Source organism: Myotis yumanensis, unplaced genomic scaffold (genome assembly GCF_028538775.1).
Source record: "Myotis yumanensis isolate MYYU_CA2020_CCGP unplaced genomic scaffold, mMyoYum1.0.hap1 SCAF_1, whole genome shotgun sequence".
NCBI lineage: Eukaryota > Metazoa > Chordata > Mammalia > Chiroptera > Vespertilionidae > Myotis > Myotis yumanensis.
In genome coordinates this window covers 79,148,380-79,171,252 of record NW_027223752.1, presented here as the reverse complement: position 1 = coordinate 79,171,252, position 22,873 = coordinate 79,148,380, and the positions used below count along the sequence as shown (strand labels likewise).

The 22,873-nt window shown below is 41.6% G+C and overlaps 2 protein-coding genes and 1 pseudogene across 7 annotated transcripts in view; 1 reads left to right on the top strand and 2 right to left on the bottom strand.

Moving 5' to 3' along the window:
• The window catches only part of SLC12A6 (solute carrier family 12 member 6), an 87,038-nt gene extending 83,474 nt beyond the window's left edge, over nucleotides 1–3,564 (top strand). For all 4 annotated transcript variants that reach the window (XM_070425624.1, XM_070425643.1, XM_070425633.1 and 1 more), the window contains one exon: nucleotides 588–3,564. In XM_070425624.1, the coding sequence (XP_070281725.1) occupies nucleotides 588–679 (92 nt within the window). In that variant the 3' untranslated portion in view covers nucleotides 680–3,564. The remainder of the gene's footprint in view (nucleotides 1–587) is intronic.
• EMC4 (ER membrane protein complex subunit 4) lies at nucleotides 3,404–8,997 on the bottom strand. 3 transcript variants are annotated; one of them, XM_070425664.1, is made up of 5 exons: nucleotides 8,812–8,997; nucleotides 8,174–8,288; nucleotides 4,762–4,915; nucleotides 4,309–4,469; nucleotides 3,404–3,810 (listed from the first exon to the last, which is right to left on the bottom strand). In XM_070425664.1, the coding sequence occupies exons 1-5, from the start codon at nucleotides 8,895–8,897 to the stop codon at nucleotides 3,775–3,777; spliced, it is 552 nt and encodes a 183-aa protein (XP_070281765.1). In that variant the 5' UTR covers nucleotides 8,898–8,997; the 3' UTR covers nucleotides 3,404–3,774. The 3 variants fall into 3 exon arrangements, with proteins under 3 accessions (XP_070281765.1, XP_070281784.1, XP_070281775.1); XM_070425683.1 differs by lacking the exon at nucleotides 4,309–4,469; XM_070425674.1 differs by lacking the exon at nucleotides 8,812–8,997 and having other exon boundaries at nucleotides 8,166–8,249.
• Nucleotides 8,998–15,988: 6,991 nt separating this feature from the next.
• LOC139003479 (DNA-directed RNA polymerases I, II, and III subunit RPABC5 pseudogene) lies at nucleotides 15,989–16,192 on the bottom strand (annotated as a pseudogene).
• Between the last annotated feature and the right edge of the window lie 6,681 nt (nucleotides 16,193–22,873).

Sequence of the window (22,873 nt, the reverse complement as noted above, 5' to 3'; positions counted from 1 at the left end):
CAAAGCCTCTTTCATTTGGATGGCATTAGGGGAGAAGCAGCTGAAGTGGACCCTCCTCTGAGGGGAAAAAAGAGATAAAAGGAAAAAAACCCAGGATTTTTTGAGACCACTTCAGCACTGCAGTGGTGACACCTGACCCATTCCCACCAGTATCATTAAGGAAGAGTGTTTAAAAAGGAAAAAAGAGCTAGCAGAAAAATTCTTCTTGAGCAGCTTCACTTAGAAAACTTGGGTTCTCTCTAGAAATCTTAATGAGCTGCCCTGTTGTGGCTTTTCCTTTTTTGGCTTATTTTGCTTCATAATATTTTACACATTACTTGTGTGTTTTCCCTATTTAAAAAAGAATATTTAGGAAAAAAAATCTAACAAGTAGAAAAATCCTTCCATATGCAAAAGGACTAGATCCCTGGATTAATTCACAGGGTGAAACTGAATTACAAAGTACAGTCTTCCAATTCTGAGTATGCAATAATTAACAAAAGCATGTTGATTTTTTTAGCTTTGTAATCAGATAAACTCTGATTATCATGGTACAGATTGTAAAGTGTGCTCTTCTTCTGCCTTTGTCTCCTTGACAAATTCTGAAGACATGGAGTTCCTGGAAGTGCTCACCGAGGGACTAGAGCGAGTCCTCCTTGTCCGAGGTGGTGGCAGTGAAGTGATCACCATTTATTCGTAATTTCCTCCTGAGTGACTCTGCTTGGCTTCATGTTTCCCAAAAGGCTTCCATCCTCCATGAGTGCCAGCTCTTTACTACCAGTCCCACTAACTAGAGGCCTGTGTCCTATACACATCATCTGAATGAATTCTTGACAAGCTGAGCCTCAAGTACTTGTGCAAAAACGTCACAACAGTTCTGCTTTTTGCTCTCATATGATCTGCCCCCCTTACAGAAGCAAATATTCTCTCAACATTAGAAAAATGGTCAATTACTAAAGCCATGTCTGTACCAGTTGAAGGCAAGTTAGAATTAACAAGCTAACCAATAAAATGAATTGTCAGAAGACATACCAGAAATTCAACTGAAGACAAAAAGCAAGTACATATCCAGCATTAAAGATTGAGTCTCGGAAGTCATGGTTCAACAGAGAAAAAACGTCATCATTCTAAGGCATTCATGGCCAAGTGTATGGGGACCTAACATCCTGGTGAAGATAACCTATGGCAAACCAAGATGAAAACCTTTTTAAGCTAATTTTCTTGAGTGTATCCACTGCTCTGCAGGACTCTAATTTTATATTAGGGTACTGATATACAAAATCTGAAATATGGCTGCAGCTTCTACTTCGTCCTCCAAAACAAGATTTCCCCCAAAAAGCAGTGTATGTACACATACTGGGTTGTTGTATATTTCAGCTGTTGGTTTTCAAACCCCACTCTGTGATTAAGATTGTAATGTAGGCAGTGTTAACATGGAAATTTTTAAACAGTGGAGTAAAAATTATTTCTTTCAGGTACTTTTCAAATGGCCAATTTAAGGAAATTCTAAGATAGCTATTAAGATTTACTGAAATATAATCTGGTTATCTGTGTGACATGGGCAAAACATACAAGCTGTTTTCTAAGAAATATAATGTACACTGACCAATAGGTTCACCTTTCCTTCTCTCTTTTATGTCCTCTGGGTTAGTAGACACAGGTCAAAAATCATAGGAAGAAACACTAGGAAGCCTGGCTAAAATTCTTTCCCAAAAGGTTTCTATCTTTTCAAGGGGAAATCCAGCAATGGAATTCGAAGTTCTAGAGCCGTATTTCTTCAGTAGTGCCAAAGTTATTGAGATGCTGCTACTCGCTTACCTACTTCACTAAGGTGGCATACAATTGGCATTGGCCTATTCAAGTAACTTCTTTCGCTAAGAAACCTGTGGACTCATTTCTAAAGCCATAGTGAAGACTTGAGGCACTCACCTAAATGCCAAGTATGCCCATTTTCCTTTCCATTTTAATTCTTCATTCTGACTGCAGAAACTTGGCTCTAAACTAGGAGACTGTCTAAGCCAATAGTCTTCTGCTATTTCAGTTTTGCTTTAGAACTTTTAAGTATGTCATGGAAATATTTATGCAAGCTTAGCTTATTTGCTAATTTATTGATCACAAAAACACCTGTTTTCCAAGCATAACGAAATTATTCTGTGGGACTAAATGGTAATTTCAAATATATGATAGGTTATTTAGAAAAACTATTTGCCTATATTTGTGGCTTTAGAATTTCACTTTACTGATCAATAGTGGCACTTTTTTGATTACCCATTAGGATATGGAGCAAGCTGACCTAGGTACCAGCAGACTATTCATTTGACCTTTACAGAGAAAACCCTTCAATATGACTTAAGAAATTGAGTCATTTCAATGTATTCCTTTTACTTTTCTTTCAACCTTCAGGCCGTCATGGTAGCAAAGCGGACAGAATCTTTGTCTTTTATTCTCCTTCCTACAGAGGATAGAAGCATTATTTACTGCTTCCATTGCAACACTCCATTGTTTAGTTGAGTCCAGCAGGACAGGTTCCCCAGGATTCAAAATATTAAAGATCCATGCTCTAAAAGTCTACATTTACACATACCTTCTGGCCAAAGTGATATTTATATGTATTTCCATATAGGAAAAAATATTGGTGGAATTAAGGTTAGTTTTAAAAGCATTTTGTGGTTAGAGCTCTGTAAGAATCTTTTAAAGGGATAAGGGAATTCATGGCTATTAATATAGCCACTACTTCAGCCCCTAAATACAAAATCATTGTTACGTGGGAAAATGGTTATTAGGCCAGATTTAAACTCATCTCTATCTAGAGCATTTCATGTCTCTGTGTTGCTTATGTTGTTTGTCTACAAAGTATCTTGTCTCTTTTAATCACTGCAAATAAAGCAATACGGAAAACTTAATGAGAATGCACCTTAGGGGAAGGGGTTTTGTGTTTCAAGAAGGAAGAGAAAGAAAAGACCTCCTCCTGCCTTTTGAATAAGATCCAACTTTTAAGTCTTAGCTATGACTTTACCAGGGCAGGTTATGATAACATACATTTTCCAATTACTGGCCCTCTGCCTTCTATAGCTTTCTTAAAAGCTGAAGTTTGAACTGCAGCATCTGCTTGACAGGTACCAGGTTCCTCTTGGCAGGGGAAAGATGCCTACTTTGTACCTTCCATTGCCTCAGATTCCTGTGGCCCCAACGATTCCTCCAATCCTCATTCCCCCTAAATGTATTAAAAATCCATTGTGGATATTAAAGTAGCAATTTACTGTAATTATATTTATGTGCTTTTTGTCTGGTTTATTTTTCTTTTCATCATGTATAATCAGAATCCAGCATTAGTTTCTCACACCTTCCACAAGTGTCTCCAACAGAAGTTTTATGTCCCAGCTTATGTTAAATAGAAGTGAAATATTAAGGAAAACCTATATAATTTTTTTAAAGCACTGTTCTTGACCATTTAATTTATTGAAAGGAGATGCTGCTGTGGTTCTTGGTTTAGCAGCAACTATTCTTTTGTTTACATAGTTACGGTTTTGTTTGTTGTTTTGCTCTATACTGAAAACATAAATAAAGTTTTCTACATTATTTTCAGTCAAGGGTTGTGGCATAGTTTCTTTGTGTTTGTAGTGATATATACATTATCTTTCTAGGATGTCTCCTCACCCTGGAAAAAAGGGTGCTTTCAGTTCTTTTCAGCACGAGTGATAATGTTAAGGGTGAATATGCTGAGGAGTCATCACTGGGGGTAAAGAAGGTTGTAAATGAGATCCAAATACATGGTCACCAGGTGCTTTCTCAGGTTCACAAAAGCAGTCCACCACCACTGAACTCCATCCTCTGAAACAAGAAGAATAGGTGAGTGGGAATGAGCACTGAAATAACTTCCTGAATCAAGTACTTAATACTTTAACCACAAGTTATTTTATCCTTAAAAAATAACTTCCTGACTTCTAATGGATCTTATTTCTTAAGAAAAATGGGCTCTAGCCCTGGCTGGCATTGCTCAGTGATTACAGTTATGAGCCCCACACATGGAAGGGTCAAGGGTTTAATTCCCAGTCAAGGGCACGTACCTGGGTTACAAGTTCAATCCCTGGCCCAGGTCGGGGCACTTGCAGGAGGCAACCTATCAATGTGTCTCTCGCACATCAATGTTTTTCTCTCTCTGTGTCTCTCTTTCTCCCCCCCCCTCCCCCACCCCCCTTTCATTCTCTCTTGGGGGAGGATTAAAAAGGAAATTCGCTCTAATACCAACTCTAATCCCTTACATCAAATGGATCAGCTATTTACTGTCCGTTACTACTAGCCCCAAAGTTAACTTTTCTTTTGCCTTACCTCAGGAGGTTCAATGAAGGCTAACCAGTCTGATGCATGTGTAGGCAATAGTCCCATGGACTGGCACTTATAAACAGCCAATGCCAAACCCATGAGATTTCCAATGAGATACACCAAACCCTGAAGGAACTTCTGGCTTGAACTTTCTAGCATCTTGAAAGCTGTTGGAGTAACAAAGTGCCAAAACAACTTTTTTAAAAATTACGAATCAGGCACATATTAAGACATAAATAATACACACCAGCCCACAGTAAAACAGCAAATAGAGCTAGTGAACAAAATCCATGATAAGCTGTTTTTCCCTCCATGTCACCACCACTACCATCACCGTCCTGCACACCCTCCCCGCTACTAGCCAAGAGCCATGCAAAGATTTCCAATATGGGTTTTGCCTAAGAATTTACCTTTAATTCTTAAAACTTTCATAAGGGTTATTAGTTCAAAAATACTTACTGGCTGAAATGGCCATAAGTGCCTGGATGGGCCGCCAAGCCATCATACACACCATCATAGTAGGAAAGATGGAGATAGTGTTGCCTGCCATGTACATGATGAAGAGGTTCATGGGAATCTGTTTGAGGGGGCCCAAGGCAATGTCCCAACAGCGCTAAAACAAAGACACAATTTTAACCTCTGAGCACTACCCTCAGCCCCACATTTATTGTATCACTGATGTTAAAGTCAAATGAACACAATTTTCAATTTTGTGCATCTGATCAATGATTCTCTCATCGATGTTTCTATCTCTCCTCCCTTCCTCTCTGAAATCAATAAAAAAAATTTTTAATTAAAAAAAAAGAAAATAGATAAATCCACATAGTGAGAGATTAGCATACCTCAATAACTAACAGACAAATCAAGATATAGATTTGAAAGACATTAACAAACTGAACCCAACTGACATGTATAAAGCATTGCTCCCAACAGCTGCAGAATTCACGTTGTTCTCAAACACACATGGGACATTTACAAAAACTGACCACTTCCTGAGCCATGAAGGAAGTGTCAGTAACTCAAAGAACTCAAATTATACAAAGCATGTTCTTTGATTACCATGCAATCAAGCTAGAATTCAATAACAGATAACCAAAAATCCATTATGAGTTGAAATTAACAAATGTACTTGAAATAATTCATGAATCAAAAGAATTTATAATGGAAAATATTTTTTTAACTGATCAAAATACATTTTAACAACTGCGGAACATAGCTAGAACTCTGAGAAATGTATAGCTTTAAATACAGATTAGAACACTAAAAATAAAGTAAGCACCTATTTCAATAAGTTAGAAAAAGAACAAATGAAAAGAAAGAAAATAATGAGAGTAGTAATTAGTGAAATTGTCATTAAATCAAGCCGACGGTTGTTTTTTAAAAAAGATTAATAACATCATACTGGTGAGCCTGATGAAGAAAAAAGGATGGAAGATAAATATTCAACATCAGAAATGAAAAAGGGACATCTCTATAGGTTTTGCAAATATTACAGTGATCAAACTATGAATTTTAGGAAATGGTACAATTCCTAAAAAAAAATACAACTTACCTAAATGGTATAAGAAATTGGAAATATAACTAATCCCATAACTGTTTTAAGAAACTGAATCTATAACTAAGCCCATCAGATGGTTTTCCTTGGCAAATTTCAAACATTTAAGGAAAAAATAAAGCCAATCTTATACAAACTTAGAAAATAAACATGAACACTCTACAACTCATTACATGGGGCCTCATGAATACCAAAACCTGACAAGGACATTATGAGAAAAGTTTATAGACCACTATCAGTCATAAACATAAATGCAAAAATCCTAAGCAAAATATTAACAAAGCAAATCTAGCTATATAAAAATAATATACCACTATCCATTTGTGTTTACTCACATTAAAAGAATAAATGCCCATACTTGTAAATAAAGTTTCCCAATATGTCATTTACATAGATCATTTGTCTGTAAGCTTAAATATCAAATCATCTATACAATAGGACTAAAGAATTATTTTATGATAATCTACCTTTAAAATTAAGCCATGTTAATACTTTAACTATCATGTATTATGTTACAATTTGATACCAAGATGAAAAATGATACTTATCAACAAAAAAATTGAGAATAGCTGTCATTTTCATGTTGTGAAAAATCACTGGAATTTTATGAAACAAATCGCTTAATATTAAATAGCAAGCCTGAGGGAAAGAAAGTGCAGGCACTGTTCTAGGCTTTTAGGAGACAAAAACCTGGGGCTGAAATTAATGAAAAGATGGGTAGTAAAATAAGTAAACTGTGTCATGTATATGAATGACACAGAGAAATGTAAAGTGGGAAACATGATAGGGAGTGCCATGAGGGTAGGCTTCATTGATAAGAGAGCAAGCCATAAAGGTGCTGGGGAAGAGTATTCCAGCAGAGGGAAAAACAAGTACACAAATCCTTAGATGGGAACTTGCCCGGCATATTTAAGGAGCAGCAAGGAGGCTAATCTGACAAGGCTGCAGTGAACAGAGGGGAAAGTGGTAGCCCTGGACAGGTGGCTCAGTTGGTTGGAGAGTTGTCCCATACACCAAAAGGTTAATCGGGTTTGATCCCAGGTTGGGGCGCCTACAGGAGGCAGCTCATCAATGTTTTTCTCTCCCATTGATGTTTCTGTTTCTCTCTCTCTCTCTCCTAATCTCTCTCTCTAAAAATCAATAAAAACATATCCTTGGTTGAGGATTAAAAAATAAAATTAGCTTTGGCCAGTGTGGCTCAGTTGGGTGTCATCTGGTGCACTGAAAGGTTGCCAGTTCCATTCCCAGTCAGGGCACATGTCTGGGTTTCAGGCTTGATTCCCAGTAGAAGGTGTAGAAGAAGCAGCCTATTGATGTTTCCCTCTCACATCAATGTTTCTCTCCCTCTCCCTTACTCTCTCTAAAAATCAATAAAAAAAATAATACATACAAGGGAATGTGATAGGAGATTAAGTCAAAGATGTTACAAGGGGCTTAGTCAATATAGAGTTAGGTAGAACATTACAAAGACTTGCTTTTGCAATAAGTGAAATGAGCTACAGAAGAGTTTTAATAGGAATGATCTGACTCATGTTTTAAAAAGATCATAGTACTGGCTGCTGTGCTGGGACTAGACTACAGGGGGAAGTAGTGAGACCAATTAAAAATCTGTGGCAGAGAGGGGCACAAGGAATCTTTTGGAGAAGAAGAAAATGTTCTTTCAAGATAGTCGTGGTTTCAAGGTGGTATACCACTATTAACGCTCATCAGATTGTACTCTAAAAATCAGTGGTTCTCCACAGAAGGGCGATTCACCTCCCTGGAGACATGTGGTAGTTGCAGACATTCTGGTTGTCACAACTGGGGAAGGGCACTTTTAGCATCTAATAGGTAGAGGCCAGGGGTTCTGTTAAACACCCTACAATGCACGAACCGCTCCCACAACAATGAAGACATCTGGGTGAAGGACGGTAGTGGCTTAGACCACGACGATAGGTGAAAGTAATAAGAAGCAGTAAGATTTTGAATCTATTTTGAAGATAAAGCCAACAGAATATCCTGGCAGGTTATGTGGTGTAAGGAAATTAGAGGACAAAAGGATGACTTCAACTGAAAGGCATTGCCACCAATAAATAATTTTCAACCTACTTTCTTATGCCTTAGGTTCTAAAAGTCTTTTCTTTTTCCAATTCTTAAGCACTTTTGGAGCTGATATGTAAACTACTGTTAACACACTCATCTCAAGCAGTTGAGCTACCAAAACATTCAGGATAAGGCCCATCTACAGTAAGATATTCATGTGCTGTCTGGGAGAGAAAAGCGGGTGGGTGGGCCAGGACGAGCCCCCAGACGACGGCGACATCTATACCTCTGTACCTTCTCCACCAGGATCCGGTCCGTCTCTTGCACGCTGGTATCCGGCACTTGCTTGTCCAAGTAACCAACGGGGTACAGCGAGTCGCCCTGGCCGCCGCCCCGGTCACTTCGGCCCCTAAAGAAGCAAACCAAGTAACAGGCTGCTCGCCCAGCGGGCATGGCTCAGTGGCTGAGCGTTGACCTATGAACCAGAAGGTCCCGGTTGGATTCCGGTCAGGGCACAGGCCCGGGGTTGTGGGCTTGATCCCCAGTAGGGGGCCTGCAGGAGGCAGCCAATCAATGATTCTCATCATTAATGTTTCTATATCCCTCTCCCTTCCTCTCGCTCTAATATCAATAAAAACATTTTTTAAAGAAGAAAAAAATAAACTAAAGCTGTGGACTCCCACATTTCCTGTTCTGCTACCCATAGGAGTTAAGATCATCAGGTGCATCTACCCAGATTACATCAACCCCTCCTGTAGGTTCGTCAGAGCCCTGCCTATTGGGAAGACGGGACTACGCATCCTTTGGGCACAAAAACCTCCACGGCTTCCGCCGCTAGCTGCCCCGGAGCTGTCTTGGTGCCACCCATCCAGCCCAGGTTCCATGCCTCCGGGGCAGTTCTGGGGGCAAGGCCCTCCGCCCAGGCTCCTCACCTGCTGCCTCCTCCAGGCCCGCTCAGCTCAATGGCCCACTTGAAGCGCCGGCCTCGGTTGGCCACCAGGCTGCCCTGGGCCGTCATGGCAATGGACGCCTCCTAACGCCGTGAAGCTGCCTTGTCTAAGGCGTCACACGGCGCCCCAGGCCCACCAGCGTCCGCGACGTCTGGTCCCAGTCCGCAAGCCCACGTCCGGCGCGTGCGTAACACGTCACTTCCGGGGGCGGGCACAGAGTCCGTGGAAGTAGCGAGCGCGGCAGGTGAGAAAAGCTGCCTGAATTTAAATCTTCCTAAAGCGACTCCGGGCGCCCCTCCTTTTGGAAGAGGCCTGTTGTGTGTCCCCTGACCCCGAGGCGCCCTTTACGGGGCCGAGGGAAGGTCCGTACTGACTCTGCTTGAGGAGTTGAAGCCAAGAAAAGGTTTTCAGTTCCTCCGCCCTCCCGGGAATTACAAGATTCAGACCGAGCTCGCTTTAAATCCTGGTTTCACCACGGATGGTGTGACCTTGAGTTATTTAGTAGCTTCCGAGTATTGGATGTCTACTGTGTTCCTGGAGCTTTGTGCTTATTATTTCATTTAAGTCTCACGGTAACCCTGGGCGGTAGATGGTGGTATCCCCGTTCTGCACCAAAGCCAGGAGGCCGCGGTTCATTCAGATGGCCTCCTTTTGAATCCTGGCTTCATGACTGAATTTTGTGACCTTGGGCAAGTTCAGTTGTGTATATTGCAAACCTCTTCATATGTAAAAGTTGAATAATGCACCTATTTTCAAAGTTTGTTGTGAGGTTGAATGGTGGGCTCACCACATACGCATGATGTGTTTTTTAATGTCATTAAATAATATACAACATTGTTCGTACTAAGTGGGCTTTGTGTTCAGTTGTACACCTGTATCATAATTTAACCTATTATTGGATACTTAAGTTGTTTTCTGTTTTATTTTTCCCTTTATAACCCATGTTGCTGTGAACATCCTTGCACATCTTTCCTTATTTCCTTAAGTTAAATTATTGGAACTATAATTGGTAGATCAGAGTATGCACAAAACGCCCGCTTTAAAAAAATTACATTAATTTATATTCTAGCTGGTTTGATTCAGTGGATAGAGCGTGGGCCTGTGGACTGAAGGGTCCGGGTTTGATTCTGGTCAAGGGCACATGTCGGGGTTGTGGGCTTGATGCCTAGTGGGGGTGTGCAGGAGGCAGCTGAACGATGATTCTCATAATTGATGTTTCCATCTCTCTCGCCCTCTCCCTTCCTCTCTGAAATCAATAAAATAATATATTTTTTAAAACAAGAAAGTAACTGTAATACAAAACTGAGTATACTACAATTACATTATGTAAAATAAAGGGTAAAAATTAGAAGGGAGGGAGTACGTAAAAATGTTATATATTCTGGTAATTTTGTGCAATATTGTCTGATTTTCAAGCTATTCTTGTCTTATTCTTTTTTTAAAATATATATTTTTATTGATTTCAGAGAGGAAGGGCAAAGGAGAGAGATAGAAATGTCAATGATGAGAACCATTGATCAGCTGTCTCCTGCAGGCCCCCTACTGGGGATTGAGCCCAAAACTCCGTCATATGCCCTTGACTGGAATCAAACCCAGGACCCTTCAGTCCGAAGGCTCACACTCTATCCACTGAGCCAAACCAGTTAGGGCTCTTGTCTTATTCCTTAATAAATTTTAAAGGAACACTTTAAAATATTGTTAGTCACTTAAATCATATATTCCCTTTTAAAGTACTCTCCTACATGTCCTAACTGGTTTGGCTAAGTGGATAGTGCATTGGCCTGGGGACTGAAGGGTCCTGGGTTTGATTCCAGTCAAGGGCATGTACCTTGGATGCGGGCACATCCCCAATAGGGGATGTGCAGGAGGCAGCTGATCGATGTTTCTCTCTCATGAGTGTTTCTAACTCTCTATCCCTCTCCCTTCCTCTCTGTAAAAAGTCAATAATATATATATATATTTTTTTTAAAAAGATATCCTTATTCACTGCTAGAAGGAATGTAAACTGGTACAGCTACTATGGAAAACACTATGGACGTTCCCAAAAAAACTAAGAATAGAGTTATCCTATGATCCAGCAACCCCTCTTCTGGGTATCTAAAAACTTAATTTATTCTAAAAGATATATGTACTCCCATGTTCAGTGCAGCATTATTCACGGTGGCGAAGATAAGGAAACAACGGAAATGTCCTTCGTGAGATGATTTGATAAAGAAGCTGTTGTACATTTATACAATGGAATACTACTCAGTCACAAGAAAAGATGAAATACCGCCATTCCTGACAACATGGATGAATCTTGGGAATATCATGCTATGCAAAATAAGTCATATGGAAAAAATCAAGAACCATATGAATTCAACCCGGGACCTTTCAGTCTGCAGGCCAACGCTCTATCCACTGAGCCAAACCGGTTTCTGCGAGATTCCAGTTTTTGTACAAATTTTGTTTTGCAAGAAAAATGAAGGAAAACCTAGATTCTAATCCTGACTCCTAATGAACTAACTACCTGAGTCACTTGAATTTGGAAGTCTCTTGGCCTTAATTTCTTCATCTATAAAATGAGGGATTTATACTAATTAACTTCTAAGGCTAACTTCCAGTTCTAAAATGTATAATTTTTGCATATTTTGCATGTTATTTCATATACATAGAAAAATGACTCAAATGATAAACACATGAAGGAGTAATGGGATTTCAGAGCACCTTTTAAAGTTGTACTTTCCCATACTTTTCCTAGTTCTCTGCACTGTGGATTTAGAAAAATATAAATATATGTTTTTTAAATATAATCATGTGTAGTGATGGATGTTAACAGAATTCATTGTGGTAAATATATAGAGTATATTGGGTATATTTGCATTCAATTAAGAATATGGGAAACAGTTTATTCTTGTATTATTATTTCTTAATTATTGTATTATTTTCCATATGAACAATTGTAAACCTACTTTTGCCCCACCCTATATACATATATCAAATCATTAAGTTGTACCCCTAAAACTAATTCAATGTTACATGTAAATTATATCTTGATTAAAAATTTAAGAAAGAAAGAGAAAAATATCATCTTAATGAGGTAACATTGGTTAATAACATAAGTTTCAGGTGTACCAATTATAATTCAGTATCTGTATATACTATAGTACTAGAGGCCCAGTGCAATTCGTGCACAGGTGGGGTCTGGCCAGCCCACCCCAATTAGGGCTGATCGGGTTGGCCGGGGGGAGGGGAAGCAGAAGGTTGGCCAGCCAGCCCTGCCCCCAATGGGGGGTGTGGGGGGGTTGAGGGGCGGGGCCAGCTGTGGGGAGGGGCCGCGGGCAGTTGGCCGGCAAGCCCCGCCCCCTGGTCAAACTCCTGGTCAAGGGGGCAATTTGCATATTAGACTTTTATTATATAGGACTAGAAGCCCGGTGCACAAAAATTTGTGCACTTGGGGGTAGGGGTTCCCTCAGCCTGGCCTGTGCCCTCTCGCAGTCTGGGACCCCTCGGGGGTGACCACTTGTTGGCTTAGGCCTGCTCCCCGGGGGATTAGGCCTAAGATGGCAATCAGACATCCCTCTGGCAGCCCGGCAGCCTCGGGGGATGTCCACTTGCCAGCGGGGAGCAGACCTAAGTTGCAGTCAGACATCCTTAGCGCTGCTGAGGAGGCAGGAGAGGCTCCCACCACCACCGCTGTACTGGCAGCCATCAGCCTGGCTTGTGGCTGAGCAGACCTCCCCCATGTGGGAGCGCACTGACCACCAGAGGGCAGCTCCTGCATTGAGCGCCTGCCCCCTGGTGGTCAGTGTGTATCATAGTGACCAGTCATTCCCAGTCTTTCTGCTGTTAGGGTCAGTTTGCATAGTACCCTTTTACTATATAGGATAGAGGCCTGGTGCACAGGTGGGGGCCAGCTGGTTTGCCCTGAAGGGTGTCCCGGATCAGGGTGGGGGTCCCGCTTGGGTGCGTGGCCAGACTGGATGACGGGCTGATGGCTGTTTGCAGCTGGTTACACCCCCTTCAGGATGGGAGTCCCCACTGGGGTGCCTGGCCAGTCTGGGTGAGGGGCTGAGGGCCGTTTTCAGGCTAGTGGGTGACTGAAGCCCCCAGCCTCTTTTTTTTTTTCTTTTTCTTTTTTTTCTGGGATTTATTTACCTTCTATAGCTGTCACTGGAGCTGAGAGCCGGCTCTAGCTCTGAGGCCGTGGCTGGCTGAAAGCAGGTATCTGGGGTTTGTTTAGCTTCTATAATTGAAACGTTGCTTCCGGAGCTCAGAGCTGGGCTGTGGCAGGTGGAGAACCTTGGCTTCCTCCATCACTGGAGCAAGCAAACCTCCTGCTTGCTTCAGCTACGTGGCTGCCAGCCGCCATCTTTGTTGGCAGTTAATTTGCATATCCTGGTGATTAGCCAATGCGAAGCATAGCGGAGGTATGGTTAATTACCATGTTTGTCTATTATTAGATAGGACTAGAGGCCTGGTACACAAAATTCATGCACGGGGAGGGTGTCCCTCAGCCTGGCCTGCACCCTTCAATCCAGGACCCCTCGGGGGATGTCCAACTGCCGGTTTAGCCCTGATCCCTAAACTGGCAGTTGGACATCCCTCTCGCAATCCGGGACCGCTGGCTCCTAACCGCTCACCTGCCTGCCTGTCTGATCACCCCTAACTACTCTGCCTGCCTGCCTGATAGCCCCTAACCACCTTTGCCTGCCAGCCTAATCACCCCTAACTGCTCCCCTGCCTGCCTGGTCACCCTTAACCAGCTGATATGCCCGTATGCCGGCCTGATCGCCCCTAACTGCCTCTGCCTCAGCCCCTGCCACTGTGGTTTTGTCCAGAAGGACATCCAGATGGATGTCTGGAAGATGTCTGGTCTAATTAGCATATTACCCTTTTCTTAGAATAGATCTTAGAATAGATACTCACCACCCAAAGTCTAGTTTCTGTTTGTCATCATACATTTGATATCCTTTACCCATTTCACCCTCTCTTCACCCAGTTATAACATGACATTCTAAACCTAGAAGCTTAATGGTTGTCTGTCCTGGAGTCCCCGGAGACTCACTTTGGGACCTCTTTAAAATACTGATGCCTGGGCCACATCTCCAGTGATTCTAATCCATTTGCTTAAGGTGGAACATGGGCATCAAGTTTTTTATAGTTCTCCAGGTGATTCTCCTCAAGGACAGAGAAGCACTGACTAGAGCAGCTGTGGGCAAACTACAGCCCGCGGGCCGGATCCGGCCCGTTTGAAATGAATAAAACTAAAAAAAAAAAAAAAAAAAAGACCGTACCCTTTTATGTAATGATGTTTACTTTGAATTTATATTAGTTCACACAAACACTCCATCCATGCTTTTGCTCCGGCCCTCCGGTCCAGTTTAAGAACCCATTGTGGCCCCCGAGTCAAAAAGTTTGCCCACCCCTGGACTAGAACATATTGTTGCTTTAAAATAACAAGGTTTGAATTTACACAAAGTAATTTAAGCAAATAATCATTTTTTGAAAGCCTCCTGTCTGCCTCCCACCGGACTAAACTTGAATTAGAAAATAATGGGAATACTGAAATTGTAAAAATATATGTTAAACTTTGCTTACTTTGTGCCTTTGAGCAAATATGATTTTAATTACAGAAACTGTGAGAAGGTACACCATGATTCCACAGGTTATACCAGTTGTCTTCTTTGACTTTTATAATTTATGCCACCTACACATTTTTTGTAATTGTGTTTGTATCTCACCCCTCTACACTACCTCTTTAGGAGTCTAAGAAGCTATTTTTTTTGTTTGTTTAATTTTTTTAATATATATCTCATTGAATTTTTACGGAGAGTAAGGGAGAGGGATAGAGAGTTAGAAACATCAATGAGAGAGAAACATTGATCAGCTGCCTCCTGCACGACCCCTACTAGGGATCAAGCCTGCAAACCAGGCTTATGCCCTGACTGGGAATGGAAACTCAATACTAATGCTCAACTAACTGAGCCACACCAGCCGGGGCCATTTATTTTTCGTTTCAACTGCCATTTTTTAAAAAAAATCCTTTATTGTTTAAAGTATTACATGAGTCTCCTTTTCCCCCTATTGACCTTTCCCCCACTTCCCCCTCCCCCAAGCACCAGCCCTTACCCCCCATACTGTCTGTGTCCATTGGTTATGCTCATAATGCATGCATACAAGTCCTGTGGTTGATCTCTTACCCCCTCATTCCCCGCCTTCCCTCATAGGTTGTACAATCTGTTAGATGCTTCTATGTCTCAGGTTCTATTTTTGTTCATCATTTTATATTGTTCATTATATTCCACATATGAGTGAGATCCTGTGATATTTATCTTTTTCTGACCGGCTTATTTCGCTTAGCATAATGCTCTCTAGTTCCATCCATGCTTCAACTGCCATTTTTATTATGTGCATTTCTACATACTGGCATGGATTGACCTACATAATATAATACTTATTATATCTCACTTTTGTTCTTAAATATACATTTGCATAGTAAAATATCTCAGAAAATCTATTTTAAAGTAGGAACAGTGCTTGTCCATGAGCAATAGACCTTCAAGGGTTTCTAATGATTTTTTTTCTTTCTCAAACACCTTTATTTGATCATTTCAGATCTTTAAAACCTGCCAGGTGACTGCATACCTTTTCAATCTTCACTCCTGCTATTCTCCAGAGCTCTTTCCATTCTAATAAAATCAGGATAGCCCTGACCGGTTTGGCTCAGCGGATAGAGCTTTGGACTGCGGACTCAAGGGTCCCAGGTTCGATTCCAGTCAGGGGCATGTACCTTGGTTGCGGGCACATCTCCGGTGGGGAGTGTGCAGGAGGCGGCTGATCGATGTTTCTCTCTCATTGATGTTTCTAGCTCTCTATCCCTCTCCCTTCCTCTCTGTGAAAAATCAATAAAATATATTTTTAAAAAAAATCAGGGTAGACAGTCTCCTGGTGTTACTGGAAAGGGATGGGGTCTGGAGCCAGTGGCCTAGAGTGTGTCAGTTCTTTTTTATTTTTTATTTTTATTTTTATTTATTTATTTTTGTTCTGCAAAGACCTTTATTGGGTGCTTCCTTCCAGAGCAGGAGACAAAGGTGGGCAGCACTGCTTCTGGCTGCCCACCCCTCAACGAAAGGGTCTCAGGCCAGACATGCCGGGATCCCCGCTGCGGGCAGCGCGGTCACTTCTCCAGGGGTGCATAGTTGAGCAGCTTCTCGATGAGGTCCACATGGGACAGCAGCATGCGGCGGCAGCAGTAGCGCTTGAGGCCCAGCGCATCCAGGGCGTCCCCCTCGGTGTACTCGGCCTGCAGCAGCCCCAGGTAGGCCTCCCACATGTTGCCAACGACCTTGCCGCACGTGAAGCAGCGCACTGGGATGATCATGGCGACAGCCGTGCAGTGGCGGCGCTCCGCGAGTGTGTGAGTTCTTGCCTTTGTGCAAAAAGATTTTGAAATACGAGTCCAGGTGATTTTGAGAGTACGGTTATGAAAGCTGGGCCTTGGAGACAGGTTCAGTGTTGGGGTCCAACCCCAGCAGGTCCAGGGGTCCCCAAAGGTGTGGATGGAGTCGGCAAAGAAGGAATGACAGGGAGACAGCGTTCAGGCGATCAGCAGCCTAGCCAGGATCTCTAGCCAGGTTCTCCAGCCAAGTTCGGGTGTTTCTGGTCTTGTTACATCTGTATTTATACCAGTTGATCTTAATCCCTTCAACGTCTATTGCAAAGGTTAGGGCGTTTCTCATCTCCAGTCCAGGGAGGAAAGATTATGTAGCTTAAGCGTGATTGTTTGTAGCTAAAGGGATTAACTACCCGCCTGGCACTTAGTTAAGCGGTTTTATCCCCTCCCTAACTTCAGGGAAAGATCCCTACCTGGGGAAACAACCTTTCTCGGAGAGGTGACCTTGGTTAAAACACATAGCATCCAGAAGGGGTTGCAAACATATTAAGAACAGTATGCCATGTTCGCCAGGTCCCTTGAGACATATGCTGTGCAGATGTTTCTTCCCTGCTTTTTTTTTCCTTTTTTTGGGGACCCCCGTATGCCTTCACCAGAGGAGCCCTGAAATAAATGCTAGGCAGATACATGTTGGAATGATGCCACTGTCACCAGCGAGACTGGTCTACGTGTGCTGGACATGTCACATGTCCACAGTGTGCCTGTAAGAGAGTCACAAAGACAAAAAAAAAATCAACAAAATATGCTGGTAAGTGAAATGGCGAGTTGCCCAAGAGTGGGAGTAGAATGTTCACATTTTTTAAAAGCAAAGTAGGTCAATATATGCAAACAGAAGGCAATATATTGAATGTTCACCAAGCTGCTAGCCATGGTGACCCCAGAGAGGTGAGGATAGAGAGTACTTGCACTTCAGAGTTACACACCCAAATATATATTTTTTATACATATTTTATTGATTTTTCACAGAGAGGAAGGGAGAGAGATAGAGAGTTAGAAACATCGATGAGAGAGAAACATCGATCAGCTGCCTCCTGCACATCTCCCACTGGGGATGTGCCCGCAACCCACGTACATGCCCTTGACCGGAATCGGACCCGGGACCCTTCAGTCCGAAGGCCGACGCTCTATCCACTGAGCCAAACCGGTTTCGGCCCAAATATATTTTTTAATGTGCACATATTCGTCTAAGAACCAGAAAAATACAAATAAAGGCAAATCAAGATGAGTAATTTTTCAAATTACTTATTATTTCAAAATTTCTTAACAAAACAAATGATGGGCACAGCTCTAGTTTATCCGTCCACATTCACAATGTGTATGAAGCAAAGTGACCAATAGATCCACTATTACAGATGAACAGAATAATCCCAAGCTTTCACTTGGTCATAACTTCCTTTCCAAACTGTGCTGCTCACCTCCAGGCATAGTGTGGACCCCCCACGGATAAGAGCCATCTCACTTGGCAGGGCATGTGTCAGACAACTGCCCAGTGTCTCCTGGCTGCCATGAATGATTACTGGGTGCACAAGCAGGCAGAGCAGATGCAAGAGAAGTCAGGCCTGGTTTCTCAAAGGAGTCATAGGCCCTGCCAGACAAATCCTTCTGAAAATTCACTGACATCCATGTTTCTTCCCAATCAGGTTCACAAAGTATCCAAGATGCTCACCCAGGGAAAAATGGGGATAACCTCTGGCACAGAGAGAAGAGGTGAAATAGATGAACTGGAACATCTCTGGATTTTAGGAGAAGATGGCTCCAAAGACAGGAGGCATTTGTGACTGGTCTCAGTCAAGGACAGCTCACAGGCCTCTGCGGCCACTCTCGTCACTCCATCCACATGGTGGGCCTCTCCCACACTCTACCTCTCCCACTTCTGCAGGGGCTGGATGCAGGTCCCAACATCCCTAGCCAGATAACAGGAATGAAATCCTGGAGCCAGTGGATACCAATAGCAACCAGATTACTATCATAAAGATGGGGGAAACCTTGGCTTAAACAAATGGGGGGAAAGGACTACAGTTCTCAAATGTAAAATTTTCCTCTACCTTTCTCACAATCATTTGCATAATTTTTGTCAAGGCCAAACGTAGTTTATTTTATTTTTTTAATTCATTATATTGACTTTTTACAGAGAGGAAGGGAGAGAGATAGAGAGTTAGAAACATCGATGAGAGAGAAACATTGATCAGCTGCCTCCTGCACACTCCCCACTGGGAATGTGCCCTCAACCAAGGCACATGCCCCTGACCGGAATAGAACCCGGGACCCCTGAGTCCACAGGCTGACGCTCCATCCACCGAGCCAAACCGGCCAGGGCTGACTAGTTTTAATACTTGATGTGATTCTCTTCAGAGCAGTTGCCTTTGGATTGAAACTTGACCAAGTACATTTTCTTTTCAAACAACCATATTTGGAAGACTAGATCTCTCTAAAGGGGGAAAAAAGTGCTTTTATAGGTATGTTTAAGTCTATGCCATTTAACAATGCCTATGATAATTCTATTTGGCTATTCTCACTGGTCCAACCAGTTCCCCAGTGTGCCCTAAAAGCTTTTAAGCCTTTTGACAGCTTCAGTAAAAATGGGCTTCCATTGCACATCCAAGTTATTTGTGTTTACTATCATTATTGCCTTTTGAAAAGGACTACCCTACACTATTTTATTCATGATGCAATTTATTTCATGTCAGTAATGGGGTCTTAACAAGAGGTAATTTTTGTCCATTTTGTCTGTTTGCATGTTCAAACCTCATTAATGAGAAAAAAAGTTTTTATTATAAGATCCTACCTTGCTAGTTATTGCTAGTTTTCTGAATCATTTCTGTGTGGATTACATTTTTTTTTTTCAAATTCTGGTTCATGGCTCTGCAGTGTCAGGTCACCCTATCAGCAGTGGTATAAACTGGGAGATGTTGGTTAATAAAAGCATTCTTCCTTAGCAATTAACTTTTTTTTTTCATTTCAGGAGGGCTGTTGTGTAATTCACATTTTAACAAGTTCCCATTATAGCACTTCCCTCCAGTGCTTGCTTATGAAGCTGGGAGGGTTGCCATTCCCACAGATCCCATTAAAGGATAAGAATGAACCATAGCATGAGTCATAATGATGTATTACTGATGGCCTAACATGTTTCTTCAAGCTTGATTACTCTGGATTCATCCTGGTAATTAATTTCAGCTATCTTGAAAGTGATCTAAACTGTCTCTACATCTAGTATCTGAATGACCAGTTTAAGTTCTTTGTGGCATTTTTTCCTATGTGCTAATTTTTAAAAGCCTTAATTGATTGGTTCAGATATAAAGCATTGTTTTATAGCCTGGATTTGTTTGTCTATTTATATTTTGGAAGGAGGATTTTAATGGACTTACTAGTAATGTTCGTGCCCTCCCAAAATTTATGTCAAAGCCCTAACCTGCAATGTGACAGTATTTGGAGATGGGGCCTTTGGGAAGTACTTAGGGTTCCACAAGGTCATGAAGGTAGGACTCTCATAATAGGGTTTGTGTTCTTATAAGAAGAGACACACACACAAAAATATATTATTGTCTAACCACTATTCTATACACCTGTAACTAACATATAATAATATTGAATATAAACTGTAATTGAAAAATAAAATTTAAAAGTCACTAAAAAAAGAAGAAGAAATAAGAAGAGACACAAGGGCTTGCTCTCTCACTTAGCCAGTGAGGATGCACAATGAGAAGGTGGCTGTCTTCAAGCTAGGAAGAGAGCTGTCACCAGTGACTGAATCAGCCAGAACCTTGATCTTGGACTTTCCAGCCTCCAGAACTATAAGAAAATAAATTTCTGTTGTTTAAGCCGCCGAGTGTGTGGTATTTTGTTATGGCAGCCTGAGCAGACAAATACAAGGATGAAGTTGAATTCAGAAGAATTGAAGGAGGACATTAGTACCTTTTGGTACTTGAAAGACAAAGTCCTACCTTAAAACATATTCATACATGTAGGGTTGTTTAATTTGTAGGAGCTTATTTTGTAAATGGAAACATACTGCACACTGTCCACTGACTTGTTTTTTCCCCCCACTTAGTCTATCTTGGGTGTCTTCCATGCCTGTCACTCAGATCTACCTCATTCTTTTTAAAGTCTACAGAGTATACATTGCATGGATGTCTGATAATTTAGTTAACTAGTCCACAATTGATGGACATTTAGGTTGTTCCCATTTGTTTCTACTACAAAAAAAAAACTACTGTGAAAATCCCTGAGTAGATTGTCAACACAGTTCTGTAGGTGAGTCATACAATTAGGATCGCTTACCACAGAGATTATATAGCTACAGTGTTCATAGGTTCAAACAGGCCCTCCGAAATGTGCTAATTTACATTTTTAAGGGTTTGTGGACTAAATATTTTCTTGTAAGTCGAATAGTGTCAGCCAAAAATTCACATCCACCAGAACCATGTGATCTTATTTGGAAATCAGGTCTTCGCAGATGTAATTAGTTAAAATGAGGTGGATTATGGTAGGTCCTAAATCCAATGACTGGTATCCTTATAAAAAGAGGAAAGGACGCATCCACACAGGGGAGATGTCCATGTGACAATGGATGCAGAGATTGGAGGGATGCAGTTATAAGCCAACAACTACCAGAGCTAGGAAGAGGCAAGGAAGGATTCTTCCCTAGAGCCTGCAGAGGGAGAGCATGGTCCTACCAACACCTTAATTTTGGTCTTCTAGCCTACAGAAGTGAGAGACTATATTTCTATTGTTTTAAGCCACCCAGTTTCTGGTACTTTGTTACAGCATCCCTAGTAAAATAGTACAGGTTTCTAAGAGAGGTTCCATACGAATGAATTAAGCTAACCAGGGTTAGCTCAAGTGGGAAATTGCCAGGGTTCTTGTCACAGCATCAAGAAGGTTCAGGAATCTGGAGAAGGAGCTGTGCATGGATTTAATAGGAATCCAGAGACTAATAAAGAATCTGGAGACGAGATACAATTTTGAAAGGCATTGGGGGTCAGAGGAGCTTAGCTAAAGTAGTTAAGATCTAAAGCAGTTGTGGGCAAGCTACGGCCCGAGGGCCGGATCCGGTCCGTTTGAAATGAATAAAACTAAAAAAAAAAAAAAAAAAAAAGACCGTACCCTTTTATGTAATGATGTTTACTTTGAATTTATATTAGTTCACACAAACACTCCATCCATGCTTTTGTTCCGGCCCTCCGGTCCAGTTTAAGAACCCATTGTGGCCCTTGAGTCAAAAAGTTTGCCCACCCCTGATCTAAGGTCTTAAGTCTAAGGTCTTAGGTTCTCTCCGGCCCCAGGACCCCATGCTTTTTATTAACACAACTTGTCCTGAGGCAAGGCAGAGATATACACTTCAAAGGGTCAGGGTTTGGTACAGAGTCCATTGTCAGAATGGGGGGATTAGCCTGCGGCTGTTCAGGTGTTTGGCCAGTAGGAGGCAATAACATGTAGATTAAGATGCCCTTTAACTGTCTGGCAGCCACAATCAGTTTCCTATTCAGGTTTGGGGAAATGCCTTTAGCCATTCCCAACAGAGATAGAGGTGACTACATGTGTGACTCAACCCTGTTGAGTCCCCAAGTCTCATCAACCTTTTGATGAAACTCTTGAAATTATGACATGCTGGAATTGGTCTCCAGCAGGAAATAACAATAAAAGCTGCCAAGTCAAATCCTAAACTTTCAGAAATTTGCACGAAAAGTTTAACTTCCTAATTGCTATGATTGTTTCCTTTAATAAAGTGATTTTTTAAAATCCTCACCTGAGGATATGCTTATTGGGTTTTTTTAGAAAGGGAGAAAGGGAGAGAGAGAGAGAGAGAGAGAGAGAGAAACATCAATGTGAGAGAGAACTTCTTTGCTAGGGGCAGGGGCCTGGCAGAGAAGAATTACTGAGTGGGCTGAAGGGCAGGGACCATGGCAGAGAAAAATTGCTAATTATCTCGCTAGAAAAGCAATGTGTTATGATTAAACCCAGCCAGGTGTGACCCTGCTCATAAATTTTATGTGAACTTTTTACCCTGCCAGTACCAGGAACGGCTAATGAACCACTTTGCAGTTTGTTTTTTTCTTTTTCTTTTTAAATATTTTGTAGTGTTGCAGATAAAAAGCTTTGCTGTACCCTCGGTCTGGGCTGCAATACAAGGGTCCCTACAGGAGGGACGTGCTGTAGTCAGCTGGCCAGCTTACTAAAGGCTCTTAAATTTAAATTCTGAGTCGGTGGTCTCTCAATGATTGAACCCATAACACTTCGATTGGTCACCTTCCATATATGCCCTGACTGGGCATCCAACTTCCAACCTAGGTATGTGCCCCGACCAGGATCGAACCCGCAACCTTTTGGCATACAGATGACACTCCAACCAACTGAGCCACACTGGCCAAGGCTAATAAAGTGATTTTTTTTAAAAAGTAGATTGTAGAGAGGTGCTACAGTAAAGAAATATTTGTTAATCTAGCAGTTACAAAAGAAGGAATTTTATTGTATAAAACGGAAAATACAAATAAGTAAAAAAGATAATCAACAAATCCTGCCATGCAAAAAAATTTTTTTTCCATAGACATTTTTATTTTGATTCCTCTAGATGTTTTTTATTTATATTTATACTTATTTGTACTGTTTTAT

Excerpts from the sequence above, each read along its gene's own strand:
- EMC4 (XM_070425664.1), bottom strand. The coding sequence starts at position 8,897 with ATGACGGCCCAGGGCAGCCTGGTGGCCAACCGAGGCCGGCGCTTCAAG. Across the intron at positions 8,289-8,811 it reads GGGCCTGGAGGAGGCAGCAG|GGGCCGAAGTGACCGGGGCG; the intron begins GTGAGGAGCCTG and ends TTGCTTCTTTAG. Across the intron at positions 3,811-4,308 it reads CCTTCATTGAACCTCCTGAG|AGGATGGAGTTCAGTGGTGG; the intron begins GTAAGGCAAAAG and ends TTCTTGTTTCAG.